Source organism: Typopeltis vanoorti, chromosome 1 (genome assembly GCF_054136105.1).
Source record: "Typopeltis vanoorti isolate ZY-2024b chromosome 1, IOZ_Tvanoo_1.0, whole genome shotgun sequence".
Lineage (NCBI taxonomy): Eukaryota > Metazoa > Arthropoda > Arachnida > Uropygi > Thelyphonidae > Typopeltis > Typopeltis vanoorti.
The window spans coordinates 137,959,558-137,982,101 of record NC_143549.1 but is presented as its reverse complement, the minus strand read 5'-3'; the positions used below and the strand labels follow the sequence as shown (position 1 = coordinate 137,982,101).

General features: G+C 36.9%; 1 protein-coding gene across 3 annotated transcripts in view; it reads right to left on the bottom strand.

Annotated features, from left to right (window-relative positions):
* Positions 1 to 1,845: 1,845 nt before the first annotated feature.
* Positions 1,846 to 22,544, bottom strand: part of bchs (WD repeat and FYVE domain containing 3 bchs) — a 1,305,514-nt gene continuing 1,284,815 nt past the window's right edge. For all 3 annotated transcript variants that reach the window (XM_090399415.1, XM_090399420.1, XM_090399430.1), the window contains exon 69: positions 1,846 to 2,484. In XM_090399415.1, coding sequence (XP_090255541.1) covers positions 2,367 to 2,484 — 118 coding nt within the window. In that variant the 3' untranslated portion in view covers positions 1,846 to 2,366. The remainder of the gene's footprint in view (positions 2,485 to 22,544) is intronic.

Genomic DNA, 22,544 nt, shown 5'->3' with positions numbered 1-22,544 from the left:
CTCCCAGGACATAAGCCTATGAAAGATAGGCTTACCTTGTTATTGATAGCAAATACAACTGAAGACTTTAAACTAAAGCCACTTCTGGACTACCACTCAGAAAATCCTCAGTGCTTTGGGAAGAAAATCATTAAGTCCAAACTGCCAGCGATGTGGAAATCCATTGTAAAAGCCTGGGTAGACCAGCAAGTTTTCAAAAATTGGATTTTTGAGGTGTTTGCCCTGAGCATGAAGATGTTCCTCACTGACAACAATTTGCCTTTGAAAGCACTGCTGATCCTTGACAATGCTAGTGCCCACCATCAAGACTTAGAAGATATTCTTGAAATTGACTTTGACTTCATCAAAGTCCAGTTCTTGACTCCAAACACGATGTCACTGATCCAATCCATGGATCAAGAAGTGATTGCATGTTTTAAAAAACTTTACACCAAGTCTTTATTCTCACGGCTTTTCAACGTGACTCACTCTTCTGATAAGACACTGTAAGACTTCTGGAATACCAAGTTCAACATTCTTCACACCATTTCCTTTATTAAAAGTGCCTGGGATGGAATGACACAGAGAACCCTTTGTGCATTGTGGAAGAAACTCATTCCCAATTTTTCTCAGGATGACAACAGTGCAGACCACGCAGCTGCAGCTATGTGAGAGATCATTTCGATGGCAGAGAATTTTGACATAGAAGAAGTTGGTGAGGCTGATGTAGAAGAGCTTGTGGAGGATCACAATGATGAACTGACCATGGAAGAACTCAGAGCACTCAGTGAACAGCAAACAAAGGAGAAAGAAAGAGGAATTTCACCTGAAGAAGAAGATGACTGGGAAAAAGGCCGATGCCAACAGCTGCCATTAAAGAAGTTTTATTCCATTGGCGAAGGTGAAGTCTGTTTGTTTGGAATGGCACCCCCAATACTGCTGATGTGAGTAGAATGACAGACTTATTCAACAACACCATCATGCATCACTTCAAAACCATCTTGAAAAAGAGGGAGAGACAGTCCACCCTTGATCAGTTCCTCATCCCTGTTCAAACAAAGAGTAGACGAGAAGAGGTAGAACAGGATAAAGAAGACTCTTCCAACATCTAAGGCTCAATAGATTGTATGTATTGTGTATACAATAGTGTATAATTTAGTGTGTTATACAATAGTAAAATATGTAAAGTAAATGGTACGGTGTATTTCTCTCCCACTCCCCCGTTAGGGTGAGTGGGATGGGGGTCCAACAACGAATGAATCTATTTTCCATAGACTTATATGGGAAATATTGTTCCACAATTCAACATTAGTTTGGTGACAGATTAGTGTCAAATTGCAAGTCACCTCTGTACTATAAATTAAAGATGAGAAGAAATAATATTCTTGGTTTAATCCTTTATCCAAGTGTAAACAAGTAAAGTTTGTCTATGAGTCGTGAAATAACTTCACGACTGGGCAACTCGTTAAGCCAAGAATATAATTTCTTGGCATCTTTAATTTATAGTATAACTAAGTGGCAAAACTTTCAACATTTGTCTCTAATCCAGAGTATTTTAGTAATAAGTTGTGACACCTTTTAGCTACTTGTATATGGAAATATGACTTCTGCATTAAATCAACTTTGATATCACTTTTGGGTCTGGCTCCCACTGATGAGACCTCAGTAAAGGTCAAAACTAGTCTGTGTAGTGATGTGCAGTTATTAGCCTCTATATACAAGTTGTCCAGTTGTGAAGTTACTTCATGCATGAACTTTGCTTGCTTACACTTGGATAAAGGATTAAACAAAAAATATTATTTCTTGGCATTTTTAGTTTATAACTTCATCATTGTTTAAAATCAAGAATGATTTTTTTTTTTTTTTTTTATCCTGCAGTATTTTGCAGTGAAGTATTTATTTTTCACTCTCTTTCAGTACATGATGCTCTACAGTAGCTTTCTGGTATTTACATCTGAGATATCAACAGAAATTTTTACATTCTAGGACTGCCAGTCTCTTACAGTCACAGGATGAAATAATGGAATGCATGATAATGGTGACATTCAATTTACACTTTCTGCTGAGACTGCTTTCCTGGGAGGGGCCGAAAAAAAGTCTATAAAACTAAATTATTTTCATCTAATCATGTTTATGTCCTAAAAATTGCTAAATCTGTTCTGGTACAGATTGCTATAGTTCCTACCACACAGATATCACATGACCATCATCAGGAAACACTAGTCCCTGACTAGCAGGGAACCTCTTCTTTTGTTAAAGAGGCATTCTTTTAGTAGAAGCACCACCAGATATAATCATCTGTGTCTGTCAGAATCCCAATTTTATTTACAAAATTGGGAAATTGTAACTCCTGTTTGTATGTCCAATAGTTGCATTGTCTGTAGTCATTAAGAGACAAGGGCATCTGAAGCTTGTTGGGCCTTGAGAATATTGTAACAAGCTTGACAAACTCTGACTGGTTTCAGGATCCGTAAGCGACTGATTTCAGATTCAAATCTGCTACACCTATAAAGAAAAACAGAAATTACTTACTTCAGACACACAAAAAAAATAACATAAATAGTTAGAAATATTACTTAATATTATTATTATCAACAGACCTCCTTGGAGTCAACAGATTCATCATGGGCGGTCCCACTCTCTTACCTTGACTTAAATGTGTTCACTGTCTCAGCATTCACCACACTCTCAGGCAATGCATTAAATCACCCATCACTCTCCATACAAAAAATCTACTCCTCACCCCTTGCTCACACCCATCCTATACACCTTCAGGAATGGCCTCTCATTTACCCTGTCTCCAGATATTGTATGAAAAATCTCATCCACGTTAATCTGGTAATTATCCCTTACCAACTTATACGTCTTGATCATGTCTTCCATCCTTCTATCCACTAGGCTCTGTAATTTGCATTCTCTCAATCTGTCCTCATATTCCAAATTCCAGAGACTAGAAACCAACATCTCATCATCCCTTTTGAAAACCTGGTGAACAAATCTGTACACAGTAATCCATATGCAGCAAGATCAAAGTCTTATATAATGGAATCAAAACATCCTTATTTTTACACGTTCAGTGTTCTCCATATCATTTCCATAAGTCCTCACAATTTTAGCAAAATGTCCTTGAAATTTCAAGTGCCTATCCATCATCACCCCTAGATCTTTCATCTTCTCCACTTCCTCTAAAATATCTGCACCAATCCTATACTCTACATCTTTGCTTCCCAAATTTTAAAACCTTACATATTACAACATTAAACTGACATCTTGCAAAGCTACAATATCTGCTCTACTTCTCTTAACTCTTCTAACTTTGCATCATCTGCAAACAACTGTATATCATTATTTAAGCCTTTTCCACCACCACCACCCAAGTGATCACTTCATGGTTACTTTCACCAACTGGAAGAAGGTGTGACACTTCATTTACAACAATATCTTCTCATGAGATAATTAAATCCATGTGTGGCCTCTGTTATGTAATGCTTAAGGTAGTTATCCCTTAAAAACTCAAGAAATTCATTATCTTGGTTTCTAATGATGTCTTTTCATTCCAGTCTATATTACCATAATTGAAATCACCCATAATGATCACTCTTTTCTTATCAGCGAGACAATTTATCTAAATATTGCCTTCCACATTACCAGGTCTAAACCTGGTAATGTGGAAGGCAATACCCTACTAAACATTTCATCCTGTCCACCTTCACTTCACACTATACTGTTTCCAAACCACTGTCAGTATTTGCTACTTGCATCTCCACCTTAGGCAAATAAGTCAACTTTTACTCTTACAGAATACAGAACAAATGTAAGAAAGCTAAACAGTGTGTAAAACTAGCTAAACAAAAAAGTCAACAAAAGTCATAGGAGGACTTTGGCAAGAATATAGAAAATAAATATCAAGAAGGTGGCAAAATATTCTGGAGGTTGTTGAAGAAGCTTAGGAATGGAGGAAAGAGTGCTGTAAAAGGAGTTAGAGATGATAAAGGTGACATGAAAACAGGAGAAAAAGATATCCTTGAAGTACGGAGTAATTACTTTGAAAAACTGCTAAATGAAACAAGCAGTGATGACAGCACAGTGATAAAAAACACTGACCAGGCATGCAGTCAGGAATACATATCCATACTTGAAGTAGAAAAAGCCATCAAAGGCTTGAAATGTAGAAAGGCAGCAGGAGTAGATGATATTCAACCAGAAATGCTGAAGTATGGTGGTATAAAAGTCTTATAGTGGCTGCACTGCATAGTTCAGAAAGCCTGGACAGAGGGACGAATTCCCGATGATTGGAGTAGAGCTCTCATAGTACCCATACATAAAAAGAGAAATAAAACTGATTGTGAAAATTACAGAGGTATTTTCCTACTGAGTGTTCCTGGCAAGATCTATGCAAGTATACTTGAGAAACGGTTGAGAAGAATTGTGGAAGAAAAGCTTGGTGAAGAACAAGATGGATTCAGGCCAAATAGAGGCTATCAGGATCAGATCTTCACTTTACGACAAATAGTCGAGAAAGCATGGGAATATAACAAAGATCTGTATTTAAGTTTTGTCGATTTGGAAAAGGCATATGACAAGGTACCAAGAGAGAAGCTATTCAATACGCTGCAATTATATGGTGTCAATGGGGCATTATATCAAGCAATACTTAGTCTTTATTTGAGTTGTAAGTCAGCAGTTAGAATTGAAGGAAGTACAGGAAGATGGTTTAATGTTAAATCTGGTGTGAGACAAGGATGTACATTATCCCCTCTGTTATTCATTATCTATATGGATCACATTATGAAGGAATGTGGTATTAAACCTGATATCAAAATTGGAGATGTTAATGTCAGCTCTTTGCTTTATGCGGATGATGTTATACTTCTAAATAAATCCGCTACAAGTCTGCAAGATTCTCTGACTAAATTGAATAGCTGTTGTAATAGATATGGTATGAAGGTCAGCAATAAAAAGACAAAGACAATGAAAATAGGCAGAATCATTGAAAATGTCAACTGTGTTGTGAATGGAGAACCTGTGGAACAAGTAAAACATTTCAGCTACTTAGGCACGATTTTTACTGAAAATAGTAAATTAAATATAGAAATAGACCACAGAATCAGCAAAGCTGGTATGGTGGGAAGTCAATTGAATAAATTCATATGGAATAAGAAAGAAATTAGTTGGAACACTAAATTAGCTGTATACAAGACAGTGTTCAAACCAGTTTTAACTTATGGATCTGAGAGCTGGGTCAGAAGTAAAACACTTGACCAAAGACTAGAGACCACAGTTATGAGAGTCCTGAGAAAGATTAGAGGCGTGAACAGATGGCATCAATGGCAATATCATATTAAAAATGAGGATATTAGGAAAGAACTTGACATTGTCAGCATCCAGGAATGCGTTAGCAGAGCTGATCTCAGGTGGTACGGTCACTTAAATAGAATGGGAGAGGAAAGATTAGCAAAACAAGTGTTCTCTACCAGGTTGGCAGGAAAACGACCCAGAGGAAGACCAAGATATACGTGGATTGATACGGTACAAAGTGCCTTAGACGATAGAAATATAAGATCTGATAATGTTGGAGTCTTGACAAGTAACAGACCGATTTGGAGGAAAATTGTAGATAGGAAGTTAGTAATGATGTAATTTTTTCATGTAGTACTGTCATATCCTGTACACCACTTGAGGGTACATGGCAGGAATTTGATGATGATGATGATCTCCACCTTAGATATGCCCAACTCCTCTGCCATCATCAATAACACATTCCTCTTCCCTTTTTGCTTTGTCTGTCTTCATGAAAAACTACATATCCCTCCTACATATTCCATCTCTATTCCTATCAGAATGCCATCCTCATTCAACCATGTCTCACTTGTACCAACAATGTTTGGCCAAATGAACTCTCGACACCGCAAGGTAAAAGAGGGAAAAAGGAAGACGAGATGAACTCTATCAAAGCTAATTTCATTCTTCTTGTTTTGAATACTTCTAGCATTTGTAAACATATACACTAACTCATTTCTGTTTCTATAGCAAGTCCCACTAACCTCACTTCTTAAATATGAATCGTATATAATCGTATGCTTAGCACCAAGTGATTATTCAGGAGTTCTTGAGGCAAACTTGCCCACTCCTCCTTCAGAGTAAGTTTTTTTTTAATAAGGCATTGTTTGTTTTCTGGAGGGAATTTTGAGCAATAATATGTTTCTCTATTGTGTCCCAAACATGTTTTATGGGAGGAAGCATGCTGGTCACTCGATTCGATTAATATCCTTGGTCTCCAGAAGTATCTCCACTGCTTATAGGATGTGGCACTGTCATTCATAAAAATGAATTCTTCACCTACAGCACAGACCAATTGAACATGACATTGAAGAACTTCGTTGCAATATCGTTTACCAGTTTGAAAGAGCTTCCTTCAAACACAATTTGCTCAGTGCAGCCTTTTGCCTTTTATCCTGCTGAGTGCTACCACGTGAGCCCTTTGTGCGCAGTACAAAGTTGGTACACATTCAAAAATTTGAATGTGTACCAGCTTTCTACTTGAAATCATCATATATACAAAACTGCCACAAGCTGATTTTTCTGAATTTGCAGTTGTAATCTTCAGAAATAGTGTTTGTCCTGAAGATTACAACTGTAAATTCAGACAAATCAGCTTGTGGCAGTTTTATATAACTGATGATTTGGATAGGAAGAATCAGATAAAATATGCTTGTGCATACCGATCCCAGGAAAATATTAAAAGTGCTATAATCATGATTTCTGAATTCTGGGCTGAATAGAATGCCACTAGAGTTTATTTTCAAGCTGAATCTAGTATGGATTGTTATTATTCTCTGTATTCCTTGTCTATGTTTTCTGCCACTGGAATATTAATTTTTATCTTATAATCTGCCTGTAATTTGTTTAGGGAACAGGCAAATAGTAGTAACTAAGGGCAAGAACCGACTTGCCCTTAGTTGCAGCTGCAACTAAGAGCAAGCTGCAGCATCTGTAGCCTTGTTTCTCTTGATCCCAAAGTGGTCTGTGATCTAATACAGCAAATGCTGAGATGTACCTTTCTTATCTGATACTGATTAAAGAGTGCATTTTTGATTGGTATATAAATAATGCACCTTTGGTAGGGTTTTTGTAATTCTTTGCAATTATTTTTAAATCCCATAATTTAATGTGAGCTCGTCTGTATACAACTCAGCAGTATATCTGGTACATTTTGGTAGGATATGAATAGATATTATAATATCTATTTAAATCCCATAATATCTAGTCAAAGACTCATCTGGGAGACAGATGCAGACACCAGTACAGATTGATTTTTAACTGTCTGTATAAACAACCAAAAAATCTGAGTATTTTGTTTAGTATGGTTGAAAGAAATGCTGGTAGACAGAGGGTAGAACATTTCACAGGGAGAAGCTCATGACAAAACAAAGTTGTGCCATGGTTGAAGTCCATTTAATGGTGTCTGTGCAGTGTTGACTATCATGAAATGTAGTGCATGCAGTAATGCTTTTATTTGTAAACCAAAGAGACTTGGTAGTCAGAAAGCTTTTATACTAATTTACCATAGCAGATAAAAAAAATAAATAGGCTACGTGGGATGATCTGGCATGGAGTTTATTTTGATCACATATTGTAAAGGCATCTGAATGAATTAACTGTTTCAGAGGTAGTTACATTAAGTTGATTTTTTGTTGGAAATTCTTTGTACAGGAAGAGAAAAAAAATTATTAATCTTGAAGAAGAAACATTATTGTGTGATTTTTCAGGAAGGTGGTTTATGGAGGAATGCTAAAGTGTGTTTGAAATTGAGGAATTTATTATCCAAGTGTGAACTTTCCTATCTCTAACTATAGATAGGAAATAATCTACAGCTAGTTTCAAGATTTTGTAAAAGACAATAGGAAAGGAATTATTTCCATTGAGGAGATAAAGCAACTGTCTTCATTCAACTTTTTTTGGAAGCACGGCTGAGTTTGAGAGAAACAGGCCCAAAAACTAAATAAGAAGTGATTTAGTTAATTATCTTTTTAGAATTTAAGCTTAGTTACTGTGGTTACAGTTGAGGATACTGTATATTTATTTTTCAATGAATTTTAGTATTATTAAACTATTTTTCATTTTTGTAAATACGGATGTCAAGACTCAATTATTATTGCAGTTAAAATTGATTTTTGATAATAAGAAAGAATTATTATCATAGCAAAATACAATCTAGGATCTTACTTGTGCTTAGATTTCAGTATAGAAATCTGATACCACCGGCAGCCTATTTATACAAAAGGTGCAATTGATGATCAGGATTTAATTAATAATAAATTAAACTTTTTTTACAAATAAAAGTTTAAACATTTAATAAACTTCAACAATGGTGTCACTGGTTTCATTACAAACACCACTAGTATTAAAATGATGTTTACAATGTCCCAGTTGCAAATTCTGATAGTCTGATGGTGGATTGGATCCTGCCAATGAAGTGTACTTTATCTTGCAGAAGAGACTGAAAACCCACAACTGCATCCTGAATCTGATAAGTGATTGATACAAGTGTAGCAATGAACATCTGTCCACATACCAAGAGAAGCTAGAGTGCAAAATGTTCATCTTTCTTTGGCACTTATCTCATGGCTGATGTATATGAAGTAAAAATTTGTTCTGTTGAACATTAGTTCCAAGAACCTTGCCTCTGTTGCAAATGGCATTATCATTTGCTCTTGTGCTAGTTCTGAATGAGAATGAACAAGATGTTTGCAACCAAAAAGACTAAGTGCATCTGTGCAGCTTAGTGGAAGCAGTGTGTGCCATTCATGGAGCTAGACTGCAAGAAGAGAGAGTGTTATAAGGTTCAATTCTAGTTGCCGACTAGAGTAACTTTTGTTTGGGATACATCGATGGGAGGCTGCATACTCAATTGGAGGAGCTATACTGGAGGAAGTGGGGGGAGACAAAAGATCCGAGGGTGATGATTGATAGAAAACTGAAATTCAACAAGCATATTGCAAAGGTGGTGAAGGTAACCCAGAGGATTGCTGTAATACTGAGAAGGACGCTGACCTGCAGAGATAAAAGAGTTATCATTCTGTTGTAAGCCTTTGATCAGACCACACAGACTACTGTTCTCAAATTTGGTACCCAGGATTTGAAGGCAATAAATTAACTGTGAAAAGGGTACAGAGGCAAATAACAAAGATGGTTTCAGGACTGTACAGTGTTAATTATGAGGATCGGCTGAGGGAATGTGGAACTGCAGAGTTTGGTGGGTAGAAGAAGGAGAGGTGATATGATCGAGACTTTTAAACTGTTGAGAGGCAGTTACAGGGTTGACAATGGGGAATTCTTTCACTTGGTGGAACGGCAGGAAGGAACAATGACAACAGGCTATCTCTGGAAGTTATGAAAGGAAGCTGTGAGCAAGAGGGTGAGGAGTGGTTTCTTTGCATGGCGGGTGGTTGAACCATGGAATGCATTGCGTGATAGAGTGGTGAAAGCAAGAACATTCAAGGAGTGGTATGATAGACTTTGTTTTTCCTATGAAGGTCCTTCCACGATGAGTCTCTTGACTCCGTGGAGGTCTGAATAATAATAATAATAACAAAAATGCATGCAAACAGTTTTCTGTAGTGAAAACTGAATCAATTTACAAGTTCATTTTGAAAGATGGTCAATAACTTGCAAGAATTACAAAAGATAAAGTCGTCAACAAAAAGACATTACTTACAGTTGGAGAAAATCACTTCATTAGTAACTTTGACAGCAATGTAAAAAGTAAATAAAGGATCACTTAAGGGTCCAAACCAAAGAACTGGGAGGAGACTTCCACATCATCTTTCAGTAATGTGGGGAACTGACTGGTGCTTCTGACGTAATGTCCAATCCTCAACTTCATGTGGTGCACCCTGTTAGTAGGTATCTACTGGGTACTGAACGAATGAGGATGGGCTGGCAATTTGGGACTTAGCTGATCCCATTGTACTCTCTATTGGCTTAAACCACAAATGCATATAATGGAACAACATTATGAGATTTCATGCCAGCTGGGGCATTAGCAGGTTAAACAAGACTCCTGCTGTTTTTCTCAGGGAACCAGGGCAAACGGCAAAAAGTCAGCTACTGGACAAGCTCCAACTCAACATCTAGAAGAAGATGAATAAATCAAACGTCAAAGAACTGAAGATAGTAACCATCAATATAAGGAGTATTAATGGAAAGGAAATCAAACTTGCAGAAGAATTAGAAAAGTACAACGTGGATATAATGGACATTACCAAGACAAAGAAGACAAAAACAGGGGAGATATTACTAATTTTGAAAGATGGTCTGTTGAACATGGTTCAACACACCATCTTTCAAAAAAAAAGGTAGCATTCAACATCAAACATGAAGATAAACTTCTCAATTGGAAGGCAATTTCAAGTAGAGTTATGTGGGCAAACTTCAAAATGGGGAAATGGAAATAAAATTTACTTGTGTCTATGTTCCCACAAAAGGTTCTTCTAAGGAAGAAGTGGAGGAATTTTTGAGTCATTTGAAAACAGGCAGCTGACATAAAGAAAATGGAAAAAGTGGTCATTGTTGGAGACCTGAACAGTTGAGTAGGAAATGAATCTGACCAGGCATACAGGAACATTTTAGGAAAATTTGAAGAAAAGGGCAAAGCTAATAATAATGGCAAGTATTTATTGGACCTAACTCAGGACACGGACTAGTCATTACTAACACCATGTTTCAACATAAAGATGTGCACAAGTTAACATGGAGACACAAGAAATTAGAACAGCCTCATTGACTACGTCACTGGATATCATAAGACTGGTTCAGGATACAAGAGTGTACAGAGGATTCAAAATTACCATTACTTAGTACTAAGCAGAATAAAAATGGATATCACATTGAAAAGAACAATACATAAGAAAGTTTTAAAAAGAATTGAAGTTGAGCATTTTTTACAGGTAAATTGTAGACTCAACTATGCAAACATTATTCAAGAAAATTTGCAACAGTTTGAAAACAAACAGCAAACCTTGGAGTCTCATTAGCAAACTCTAAAGAAGACATTGATTCACTTAAGGACATATGTGGTGAAGTTGTCTGCAAGGATAAAAAATAAGAACACCATGGTGGACAGAACTAGTTAAAAAAGCAGACCTGGAAAAGAAGAAAGCATAGTATACCAAAAGTTCCTAGCAAATAAGTCAGCAGATGCCCTAAATGAATACAGAGAAAAAAAGTAAGCAAACTAAGCTATGTGTAAAAGAGCTAAACAAAAGTCATGGGAAGACTTTGGTAATGGAAAATAAATATCAGGAAGATGGCAAAACGTTCTGGAGGCTAATGAAGATGTTTAGAAATGGAGGAAAGAGTACTGTAAAAGGAATCAAAGATGATAAAGGTGACATGAAAACTGAAGATAAGGATATCCTAGATGTCTGGAGTAATTACTTTGAAAGACACACAAAACAAGTAATAACAAAACCAAACTAGAACATTTTCAAGGGGAATGCAAAGAGGAGTACATATCAATACTTGAGATAGAAAAAGCAGTCAAAAATTTGAAAGGTGAAAATGTTGATGAAGTAGATGATATTCAGCTGGAAATGCTTAAGTAGGGTATAAAGATTTTGCAATTCAGAGGGCCTGGATAGAAGATTGAATTCCCAATAATTGGAGTAGAGTTCTCTAGCACTCATCTATAAAAAAGGGAATAAAACTGAATGTCAGAATTATAGGAATTTCTCTTTAACTGAATGCTCCAGATAGAGATTTATGCAAGCATAGAAAAGAGGTTGAAAATGATTGTGGAAGAAAAACTTGGAGAATAACAAGCTGAGTTCAGGCGCCAAATAGAGGTTGTCAAGATCAGATTTTCACTTAAAAGACAAAGACAAATAGTTGAGAAATTGTGGGAATATAACAAGGATCTGTACTTAAGTTTTGTAGACCTGGAAAATACATACAACCAGGTGCCTAGAAAAAAGCTTTTCAAAACATTACAATTATATGGGGTGAATGGAACATTATACAGAGCAATCCACAGTTTATATTTAAGTTGTCAGTCAGTAGTTAGAATTGAAAAAAACACAGGAAGATGGCTTGATGTAAAATCAGGGATAAGATAAGGATGCACATTATGAAAGAAAGTGGCATTAAGGCTGATAATTTAGAAATGGAGATGTTAAACTTAGCTCTTTTCTGTATGCAAATGATGTTGTACTCCTAAACACATATAGTGCAAGTCTTCAGGACTCTCTAACTAAATTGTATAACAGCTGTAACAAATTTGGCATGAAAATATGCAATAAAAACATAGAAAACTTCAGCTAAATTCTCAATAGAGAACCTATTAAAAAAAGTAAAATATTTCTGCTATTTAGGCACAGTTATTATTATTATTATTAGTCACCTCCAGGGAGTCCAAAGGCTCACTGTGGGAGGGCATCTACTCTACAACTCTATCTCCACCACTCACAATCCACTAACTGACCACAACTACATAAACGCCATTTAATGCTGACCACCACCACTAGTATTTCCACAGACAATCACAAACATCCATGCCCACGGCGGGATTCGAACCCACATCCCTTTGGTTGGAGAGTGGATACGCTAACCATTCGGCCAGCCAGGCTGGCTTTTAGTGGAGATGGTAAGTTAATTTTGGAAATAAACAACAAAATAAGCAAAGCTGGTATGGTGGGTAGCCAGATGAATAAATTTATATGGAATAAGAGAGAGAAATTAGCCAAAACACCAAACTAGCAGTAAAGAAGACAGTGTTCAAGCATATCAGTTTCAATTTATGGAACTGACAGTTGGGTTAGAAATAAAGCACTCGATCAAAGACTAGAACCCACAGCATGTCCAGACAGTTCATCGTGAGGAAAATTCATCGCTAGAAATTTAATCGTGGGGAAAATTAATCGCACGAAAATTCATTGCAGATATATGTGAAAAAAAAATATTTAAAAAAAAATTTACATATAAAATTATTCATATTCTTTCTTACTACAGGCTCTGTAGATGGAATATTAATTGTTACAGAACTGGGATAGGATGACGAGGGAGAAAGAGCACCATATAATAATCGAGACTTATTTTTAGGGGGTAAAAGAACACCATAAACGATGTTATACATGAAATCTATTAGTGAAAATTAAAATTATTTGAACTGTTTGTTATCCGCTAAAACACGTTAAAACAAGTGTTGTGCACCTAGGAGGCATGAATGTTGTGATGTTCTGTTTTTATTTTATTCCTTCAAAATTGTACTATTAGCCACTTCGAAGGAACAATTATTATTGTTGTTATTAAAACAACTTAAAAATTTATATTCAAGAGGAACTGGAATCAGTACAATCAGGCATCTCTCTATTAATATTTGTAGTCCTGAAAGGGACCGTGTTTTGATGATCATGAAAAGGAACACTTTTTATTTCATACTATTCAAAATTGAGCAGTATGGGAAAAAAAAAATGAAACAAAAAAGGTGAATGCACAGTCACAAAGTTTTCAAAATAAAAAATTATGGGCAACTCCTCTTAAGTAATCAAGAGTTTCACAACTATCATAATCACTAACGATGAGCTGAAGTCCTTTTGCAGTATCTTGATGGCATTTCTTACCAGGAGGAGATTGGGTGCCAGCTATATATTTATATTGCTCATCCTTCAAAGTTTTTAGAGACTTCCATATTGTTGGATTAGAAACACCAATTAGTTTGCTGAATGCACGATGCCACCCTTCGCATGATTTGTTTGTCTTTGGTAACCCAGAGCAGCATGGTAACAATTCCATAAGGCATGGGGAAAGCGAGGTGGACGACGAAGTGATCGATGATCAGGTTTGCCAATCCAGGTGTCTTCTACGTAGTGCAGAACAGACTGAGCTTCAGCAGGATAGTCATTATTTTCACATAACGCTTCAAAAGCACTCACAGCATTTGTAGATGGCACAAAAGCAATTGCTGATATCATGTACATTTTTATTGCAAATTCGGAATCAGCAAGAATCACATTATCATTTATAATGCCATGAATTGTGTACAGCTGCTCAAAAAGAGGTGGAGTAGTTTTAAAAGTGCCATCTGCACACCATGTTGTTGATTGCGACAATAACTGTAGATTTCGTTCAGTAGAAAATATCAGCAATTTGTTGCGGCCATCGTTGCTGTCATGCAAAAGGAACTCTTCATTTCCATAGGTGATTTTATATGTAGGCAGAATAATTAAATTACTTAACAAATTTGGATTTGGTGGTACCTGTCCTGCTTGATTTCAGGTTCTTTGAATAGACTTCTTTACAGAAGTCTATTCGAAGGCCAAATTATTATTATTCCTGACATCTCCAAGGAGTCTGAAGACTCATCGCAGGAGGACACCTACAACTGTCGAGCCAGGGCATTACTCGGCATTTGGCCGATGATGGCAGGAGATATTTTTGCGTATGCTTCCGTGATAATTCGATGAGTCCCATTGTTAGTTGTACGGGCTCGATCTTTAATCTCATTAAGTAGCTTCGCTGCTTCAACCCGTGCCATGTTACCAGCATGATTATGTTGGTTAATTTGTTTGATAATGTTGTTGCCAACTGTATGAATACAAGCATGGCAATGCATTTTTTGTAACTGATCACATTTCCAAAAAATCTTTTCTTAATTTTCTTGTCTTTTATAAATAAATGACCATTATCACTCAATTTCCACTTCATCTTCTCACTTAAAATAAATTCCCGAAGCATCGTGCAATAATTGTAATTAATTTATAAATTGGTTCTTAAACTTCGAACTTTTAAATACTTACCAAAAGAAAAAATTTCAGGGATCGGACTTCTGAGAAACAAGTGATGTAAAACTGTTTCATTTGAAATTTCCAGTGTAAAACTTTACTTTCAAATATCTAAGCAGGAATATATTCACAGTAGCAGCTCCAACATAGTAGTGAAACAGCAGCTTTTATATTCTGGGAACCAGTGGTTAAATTCAGCCGGGGCTATCTGGGTCTCGGCCCCAGAACCTTTTTATGCACTGGACCCAGAACATTTTCCTGTTTGTGACTTTACTCCTTTTACGGTAATTAAGCCTAATGTGAAATAGACAGCAATGACATTAAGAAGTGCATATGATTGGTGCAGTATTAACAAATGATCACACGATCAAAAGATAAAAGTAAGCCACCAGTTGAGTTGAAATGCCCTCTTCAACCGATTCCATATGTGAAACTGCCATAACAACGTTCACTATATATATATATATATATTGTGAACTATATATATATATATAAACTAAGAAATATATATATTTCTTAGTTTTATCATGTTTACGAATTTTTTTACATGTTCGGTTGAATTTCATTGCTGCTTTGTAAACTCACACACACATCTAATTGATAACAATAGTTTTTAGTTAGATACTGTGTTTGCCATATGGTTTTGTTTGAATCTACACAGCATAGTTTCTGTATGAGGGGACATGTGATTCATTCATTAATCTTGTTTTAATCCAAGTTGTCTCTGATTACACTATTTGTTGAGAAATATATTACACAGACTGCTCATACCTTATTCACTGACATAATAAAAATAATTGTTTTTCTTGCCTCTGCAATATAGTGGCTATATGGGAGGGCGTGTTGATTACTGCAGGAGCAGTTATTATCGCCCCAACGTGCAACATGTTTTAAGCTTTTTTTCATGTGCAAGGTATATGTGAAACTTTTGAATTTCTTTTTTCTAAAAGTAAAATCAGGCGTGGCGTGAGTTATGTGCGAGGACGAGTTATATTCGAGTAAGTATGGTATTTCGACTATAGATAAGTACATTGGTACCATCTTTAACCCTGCGGAAGTTGCGATCTAAAAAATTGCAGCTTAGGTCGCATGTATCCGAGAGATATATTCAATACTAGTATGTGCTGAAATGCGATACAACTTAAAAAAAAAAAAAACACTACAAATATAATACATGATGGTTTATTTATTTTCAGATACAATCTAGAAATTATTGGAAAAAAAAAGAAACAAATAAAAAAACTAAACCAATACTATAATGACATCGGAGTTTGTGGTATCTCTCAGACACAATTTATTATGAAATATCACACACTTTTACATAACACGTGCTAAACCAAACTGACTTCAATTTTCTAGCGAATAGTGTTTTCAGCGAATTTTTTCTGTGTTTGATTTTTCCTGCAATGAATTTTCCCTGCGATAAATTTTCCTCTTGATGAAGATTCCCCACAATCAATTTTCGTGTGATGAATTGTCCATGAACCAACCACACATACGAGGGTTCTGAGAAAAATTAGGGGAGTGAACCGATGGGATCAGTGGCAGAATCATATTAAAACTGAAGATATTAGAAAGGAATATGACAATATGTGGTGGTATGGCAACTTAAATGGAATGGGTGAGGAAAGGTCAGCAAAACAAACAGGTGTTCGATGCCAAGATGGCAGGAAAGAGACCTAAAGAAAGACCAAGATCTAGGTGGATTGATTCAGTCAGGACTGCTTTAGAAGAACAAAATGTTAGATACTTGTAAGCACTCAAATATTGGAGTACTTACAAGGTATCTAATATTAAACTAATTTTCAGGAAAATGTGCTTCGTAGTAACCTGAACATCCTTTGGGATACATATCAGGAGATTGAATGATGTAAAAAATAAATAAAATTACAATGCAAAAAAAAATATATATATATATATAAAAAATCCTTAGCCCACTTGTAGTACAAACATATTACAGGTTTAGAAGTCCACCTTTTGTGGGTGGAAGCGACATTAAAAAAAAAAAAATTACTATGATGCTTAACATAGAACCTTGAGAAATTTTCTCCTCTTCAAAAAGGTTTAGTTGGTTTATTTTAGATTTACAGTCAAAGCAACTCAGGCCATAAGACTAACGTATTATGTATGTTAATTGTGCATGTTCTAATGGCTAATTTGCCTGTACTAAGGGACAAAAAACCTGAGTTTCCAGGATGAGACCGCCAATTCACCTTCAGTTGAAAAGCCTGATAAAAGTTCTTCATGTCCTAGACGGGATTTGATCCCAGGTCTTCCAAATCAAACTTGAAAAAAAAAAAAAAAATCAAGATAGTTAATTTGACTAGAAAGATTTGGTTTGGATAGGAAGGAAAGATAAATAGAATGAGACCAAAGTCATGTATGTTTTTAATATGTCCTACCTCAAGCTATATCTCACATTTTTCATGTCAAAGAAAACTGAGTGCTTGTGTTTTAGGAAACCATCTCCAAGATGCTTCCAGTTGGATTAAACGAACTGTTGAACAATAATCTTTTTGGCAGCCAAAATGCGTATTAGAAAAAATGGTTGTTGCTCTACAGAAACCACAAAAGGTGAGAGTTAACTATTTTTTCCAAAGATCTTGCACACAAGCAAGCAGACAGGACAATAGGATAATAATTTTTGGGATCCTTACCTGGCTTTGGAACATTTATCAGAATTTTGAAACAATGAGCTTTCAATTATCAGAACAGCAAATTGCCTTCCTGATGTGGTTGGATAAATGGTAGATTACTGTATCAATGATCTTCTGCAGCTGGCTTATACACAGGTTTGATGATGAAAGCATGCTGTCATCAGAAAAACTGTTATTCTTATTAACACTAGATTTCCATGGAGTCAAAATATCTATTGTGCACATCAAACTGTGCCTTAAAAGCATTTAATGTATCTACATTAATGACAATGTCAGGCAATGCATTCCACTCGCTAACCATTCTCCATGCAAAGAACCTGTTACTTATACCTGTTCTCATTTCCACCTTGTACAGCTTCCAGGTATGTCCTCTTGTTCTAACCCTATTTCTTCCCATTCTACAAAATATTTCTTCCACATTAATCTGGTAACAATCCTTAATCAACCTAAATGTTTCAATCATATCCTCTCTCGTCCTCCAATTCACAAACCTTTGCAAACTGCATTCCCTCAATTTGTACTCATATTTCACATCCCAAAGAACAGTTACAACATTAGTCAGTCTTCTTTGGAACCTTACCAATATATTGTTATCACAATGAAAACCAGAGATCAAATCTGTGCACAATAATCCATACGAAGTCTGATCAGGCCTTATACAATGGAACCAGAATGTCTTTATTTCTACAAGTTAAGGTCCTCTGCATCATTGCCATAATCTGATGTGATGTCTTCACAATTTGTGCAATGTGACCTCTGAACTTCAGATCCCTGTCCATCCAAGGTCTCTTATCTCCTCAACTGCCTCCAAAGTTTCCCTGCCTAGTGTATGCTTTGCATCCTGTTGTTGCCTACCAAATTTCAAAACACGACACTTTGCAACATTGAATTGACAGTTCTATACTGTTGTCCACTCATACAATCTATTCAAGTCCTCCTGTAAGGCCATAACATCTGCTTGATTCCACAATACTATGCAAAACTGGGAAGATTAAACATTGGACAGAGGGCTAGACGGTTGTATTTTCAGAGAGCTCCCAAAAGCTAAGTATAATTTTGAGTGAAAATTAGAATATAGGTTAAAATCATAATGTAATATTGTCTAATTTTGGTAGCTTGTTGTGTCTGTGTGATTTTGGTGTGAATTCCGTTATTTAATTTAGTATTTAACGATACATTTCATAGATTTGAATATGGCGCCAATGCGACGTAAGATAATGGCGTCCAAAAATACGACGGCATTGTTCAAAAACTATAATGTGAGAGAGTTTGTCCAATGTGATGTGTGTGGAATGTATGCATTCCCGAATGAGGCTGGAGTTTGGATTGAAAGTGATAGTGGTAGGAGAATGTGCAGAAAGTGTAAGCAAAGTGAGGAGTTGAAGTATGTGTCAGGTTGAAGAAAGCCAGAATGTGAGTGAAAATAGTGTCTTCATAGAGAATTTCGATATACAAGATGGCAATGAGAGCGGTGATCAAAGAAAGCGTGAAAGCAACTATACAGAGAGAGAAAATGGTTTGAATGAAAAAAAAAAAGAGGAATTATTTGTAGGAAGTGAGATCGCTAGGTTGCGTGTAGTGATACAAAAGGCACAGTGGCAATTAGAGCACCAGCAAAACTCTTTCCAGAGTGATTCAGCTAACGTAAATAAACAGCCTAAGAGTGGGAGAGTTTCTGAACTGAAGGAAACAGTTGTATGGTGACTCGTTATTAAGAGGAGTGATAGATGGGAGTGTAACTAAATCGTACTTACCGGGTGCGAAATTTAAGGATGTAAGTGAGAGTATTAGAGTACAAAAACAGAGGGTGAAAGAATTAATAGTTGTGGCGGGTACAAATGAATTGAAAAGTGATAAATTTTTTATGAGAGAGGACTTGAAAGTATTGTTAAAGGTAGCGAAAGAAAAGGGCGACAGAGTTAGAATAGTGAGTCTGTTGCCGCAGTATGACCGAGAGGAGTTTAGAAGGAGGGCCATAACCGCAAATGACATTATGCGCAGGTTATGCAGATGGTGTGGTGTGGAATTCATGGACGTGTGGAATGAGTTTGATGGGTGAAAGGACTTATACAAGATGGATGGCCTGCATTTGAATGGACTTGGTGTGCAGAGACTGGAAAAAGTGTTGCTGAATGAAGTGAAAATGGATGTGCAGAACCAGGGAAACTAGAACTACCAAGGAGGGGGGGGGAGTGGATATGCGGACATCAGTGAGACAGTTGAGTGTAAGAATGTATATAGTGTACCCGAGCCAGCACTAAGGACAAAAAATGGGAATGGAACATTTAGAATAACGCATCAAGATAAGGGTGGGATAAAGGGATCACTGCATTTCGTGTATACTAATGCCAGGAGTATTAGGAACAAGAAGGAAGAATTTTTGGCCTTGATTGGCTTTTCCTGGCCACAGGTTATTGGCATTAGTGAAACATGGCTGACGGAAGATGATATAGTTAGTGGGATAAAATGTGTAGGTTATAGTGTGTTTAGGAGGGACAGAGAGAATAAAATGGGGAGAGGGGTGTTATTGATGATAGCTGAAGTTGTAGCGCAGGATAGTGAAAGGAGCTCATTTGAGGCCATTTGGTGTGAGATTGAGACTGACAGAATAAAATATACAGTTGGGTGCTGCTATAGACCAGGTGATGGAATAGATGGTGGAGATAGTATGCATAAACAAATTGATGAAATGAGTGGAAGGAGGGTAATTATTACTGGGATTTCAACTATGGTAACATTGATTGGAAGGAGGAGAGGACACATGTGAGGAAGGAAATGGATTTTATTCAATTATTAAGGGATAACTGGATAACTATCTGAGGAAGCATGTAATTGAAAATACTAGGGGTGTGAGACTGCTTGACCTGGTAATAGCATCACAGAAATTGATTGTAATGAATATGACCATGTTGCCACCTATTGGTGAGAGTGATCATAAGGTGACCTGGGAGGTGGCTAAAGGTGTGGAATTTTCGATTAAGACAGGGTATATGTGGAATTACCGTGCTGGCAAGTATGACAACTCAGGAGATTGCTTGGATCAGTGCCATGGCATGTACAACTGCAAGGTCTGGACGTCAATAGAGCATGGGAAGGGGTCAAGGAGCATTTACAGGAGGCTATGGCTGATTGTATACCTAGGGTCCAAATAGTAAAACAAGTAGGGGTTAAATGGATGAATAACACCATTAAGATTGAGCTGCAAAAAAAAAAGAAACTACTGTGGAGGAAATTTAAAGAAATGGGTGACCTGCAGGCACATGAACGGTATAAAGTGCAGGCCAGAAGGGTAACGAGTGTGGTAAAAAAAGCAAAAGTGGATTATGAAAGGAAACTAGCTATGCAAGCAAAAGAAAATCCTAAAACAGTTCTTTCAATATGGTGCAAGCAAGAAAAAAACTGTACATGGCAAAATGATTTTAAGGAATGACGATGGTAAGGAGGTCACTGAATCAGTCGATATAGTGGAGTTACTGAGCGTGCACTTTGCAAAAGTATATCATCCAGGTGTTGACATTGAAAAAATGAAGGAATCATTAGTTTATACGGGAATTGTGATGAATGAAGTGGAGGTGAATAGTCTATTACAGAACCTTAATGTGAATACATCTGTGGGATTGGATGGTATACCGGCACAGGTCTTGCGTGAAGCGGCTAAGGAATTATCAGTGCCCTTGACCATGTTGTTTAATCTGAGTCTCGGGTCTGGTTTAGTCCCGAAGGTGTGGAAAGAAGGGAAAATAGTTTCACTGCATAAAGGAGGATCCAAGACTACAGTTACAAATTACCGACTGATCAGCATATCAGGCGTCGTTGCCAAGGTTTTGGAGAAAGTAGTCAAGGGAAAAATACAGGAATGGATTGATAAAAATGAGATACTGTACAGGGGACAGCATAGCTTTGTGAAGGGTAGATCATGCCTCAGTAACTTGCTCAAGTTTTATAACACAGTGACGGCTGAACTGGATAAGGGAAATGGGTTTACAGTGATACTGCTGGATCTGGCAAAGACGTTTGACAGGATACTACATGGAATTCTAATCCATAAACTACAACATATGGGAATGGATATAGGGTTGGTGAGATGGATAGGTAGGTGGTTGATGGAGAGATATCTAAGAGTAGTTTATTCAGGAGTAGAGTCCAAAAGACTGCCTGTGACTAGTGGTGTGCTGCAGGGTTCTGTTCTTGGACCACTGCTGTTTAATCTGTTCATTAACGATAGAGGGAAGGATTTAAGTGGAACAGTTCATTTGTTTGCTGATGATGCAAAGTTGGGTAGGGCAATAGTGAATGCAGAAGATGTCAAAATCTTGCAGGATGACTTGGATAGATTGGAGTTCTGGGCTAAGGAGAATGGATGTCAATTTAATGTGACAAAATGTAAGGTTATGCATTTTGGGGTGAAAAGATTAGCAGCAGTATACCACATTGGTGGAACTGTACTCCAGGATATTGATGAGGCCAGGGATTTGGGAGTGTTGGTGGATAGGGAGATGAAATTTAGGGGGCACATTGCAAAAGTAGCTAAATCAGCTCATCAACTCACTTGGTTGTTGAAAAATACCTTGATGAGCAGAGACAAGCAAGTTATTGTACCTCTGTACTGAGCCTTGATAAGACCTCATCTCGACTACTGTGCCCAGATTTGGTCACCTCGGTTCCTTCTTGATGGGAGGAGGTGGAGAGGATCCAGAGGCGAGTGACTAAGATGATAGCAGGTCTATGGAATGAACCATATGAGAACAGGTTGAATATTTGTGGGTTGCAGAAACTAGCTGTTAGTTGGAAAAGGGGAGATATGATTGAGACATTCAAATTGCTAAAGGGATTCTATAGGATTAATTCAGAGGATATTTTTGCGATCAGGACTGGTGGTGGGAGAACTAGGGGACACCTATGGAAGCTTGTCAAGAGTGTGGTTAGCAGGGTGTTAATGCTGGGTTCTTTACTTTTAGAGTGGTAAATGAGTGGAATAAGCTGCCAGAGTCTGTTGTGGGTGCTATGACGTTGGGCGAGTTCAAGGCAAGGTAAGTTTTAGGGCCTCCCTCGATGAGTCTAAGGACTCCCTGGAGTCGCCTGAAATAATAATAATAATATCCCAATATCATTAATATACAAATTAAAT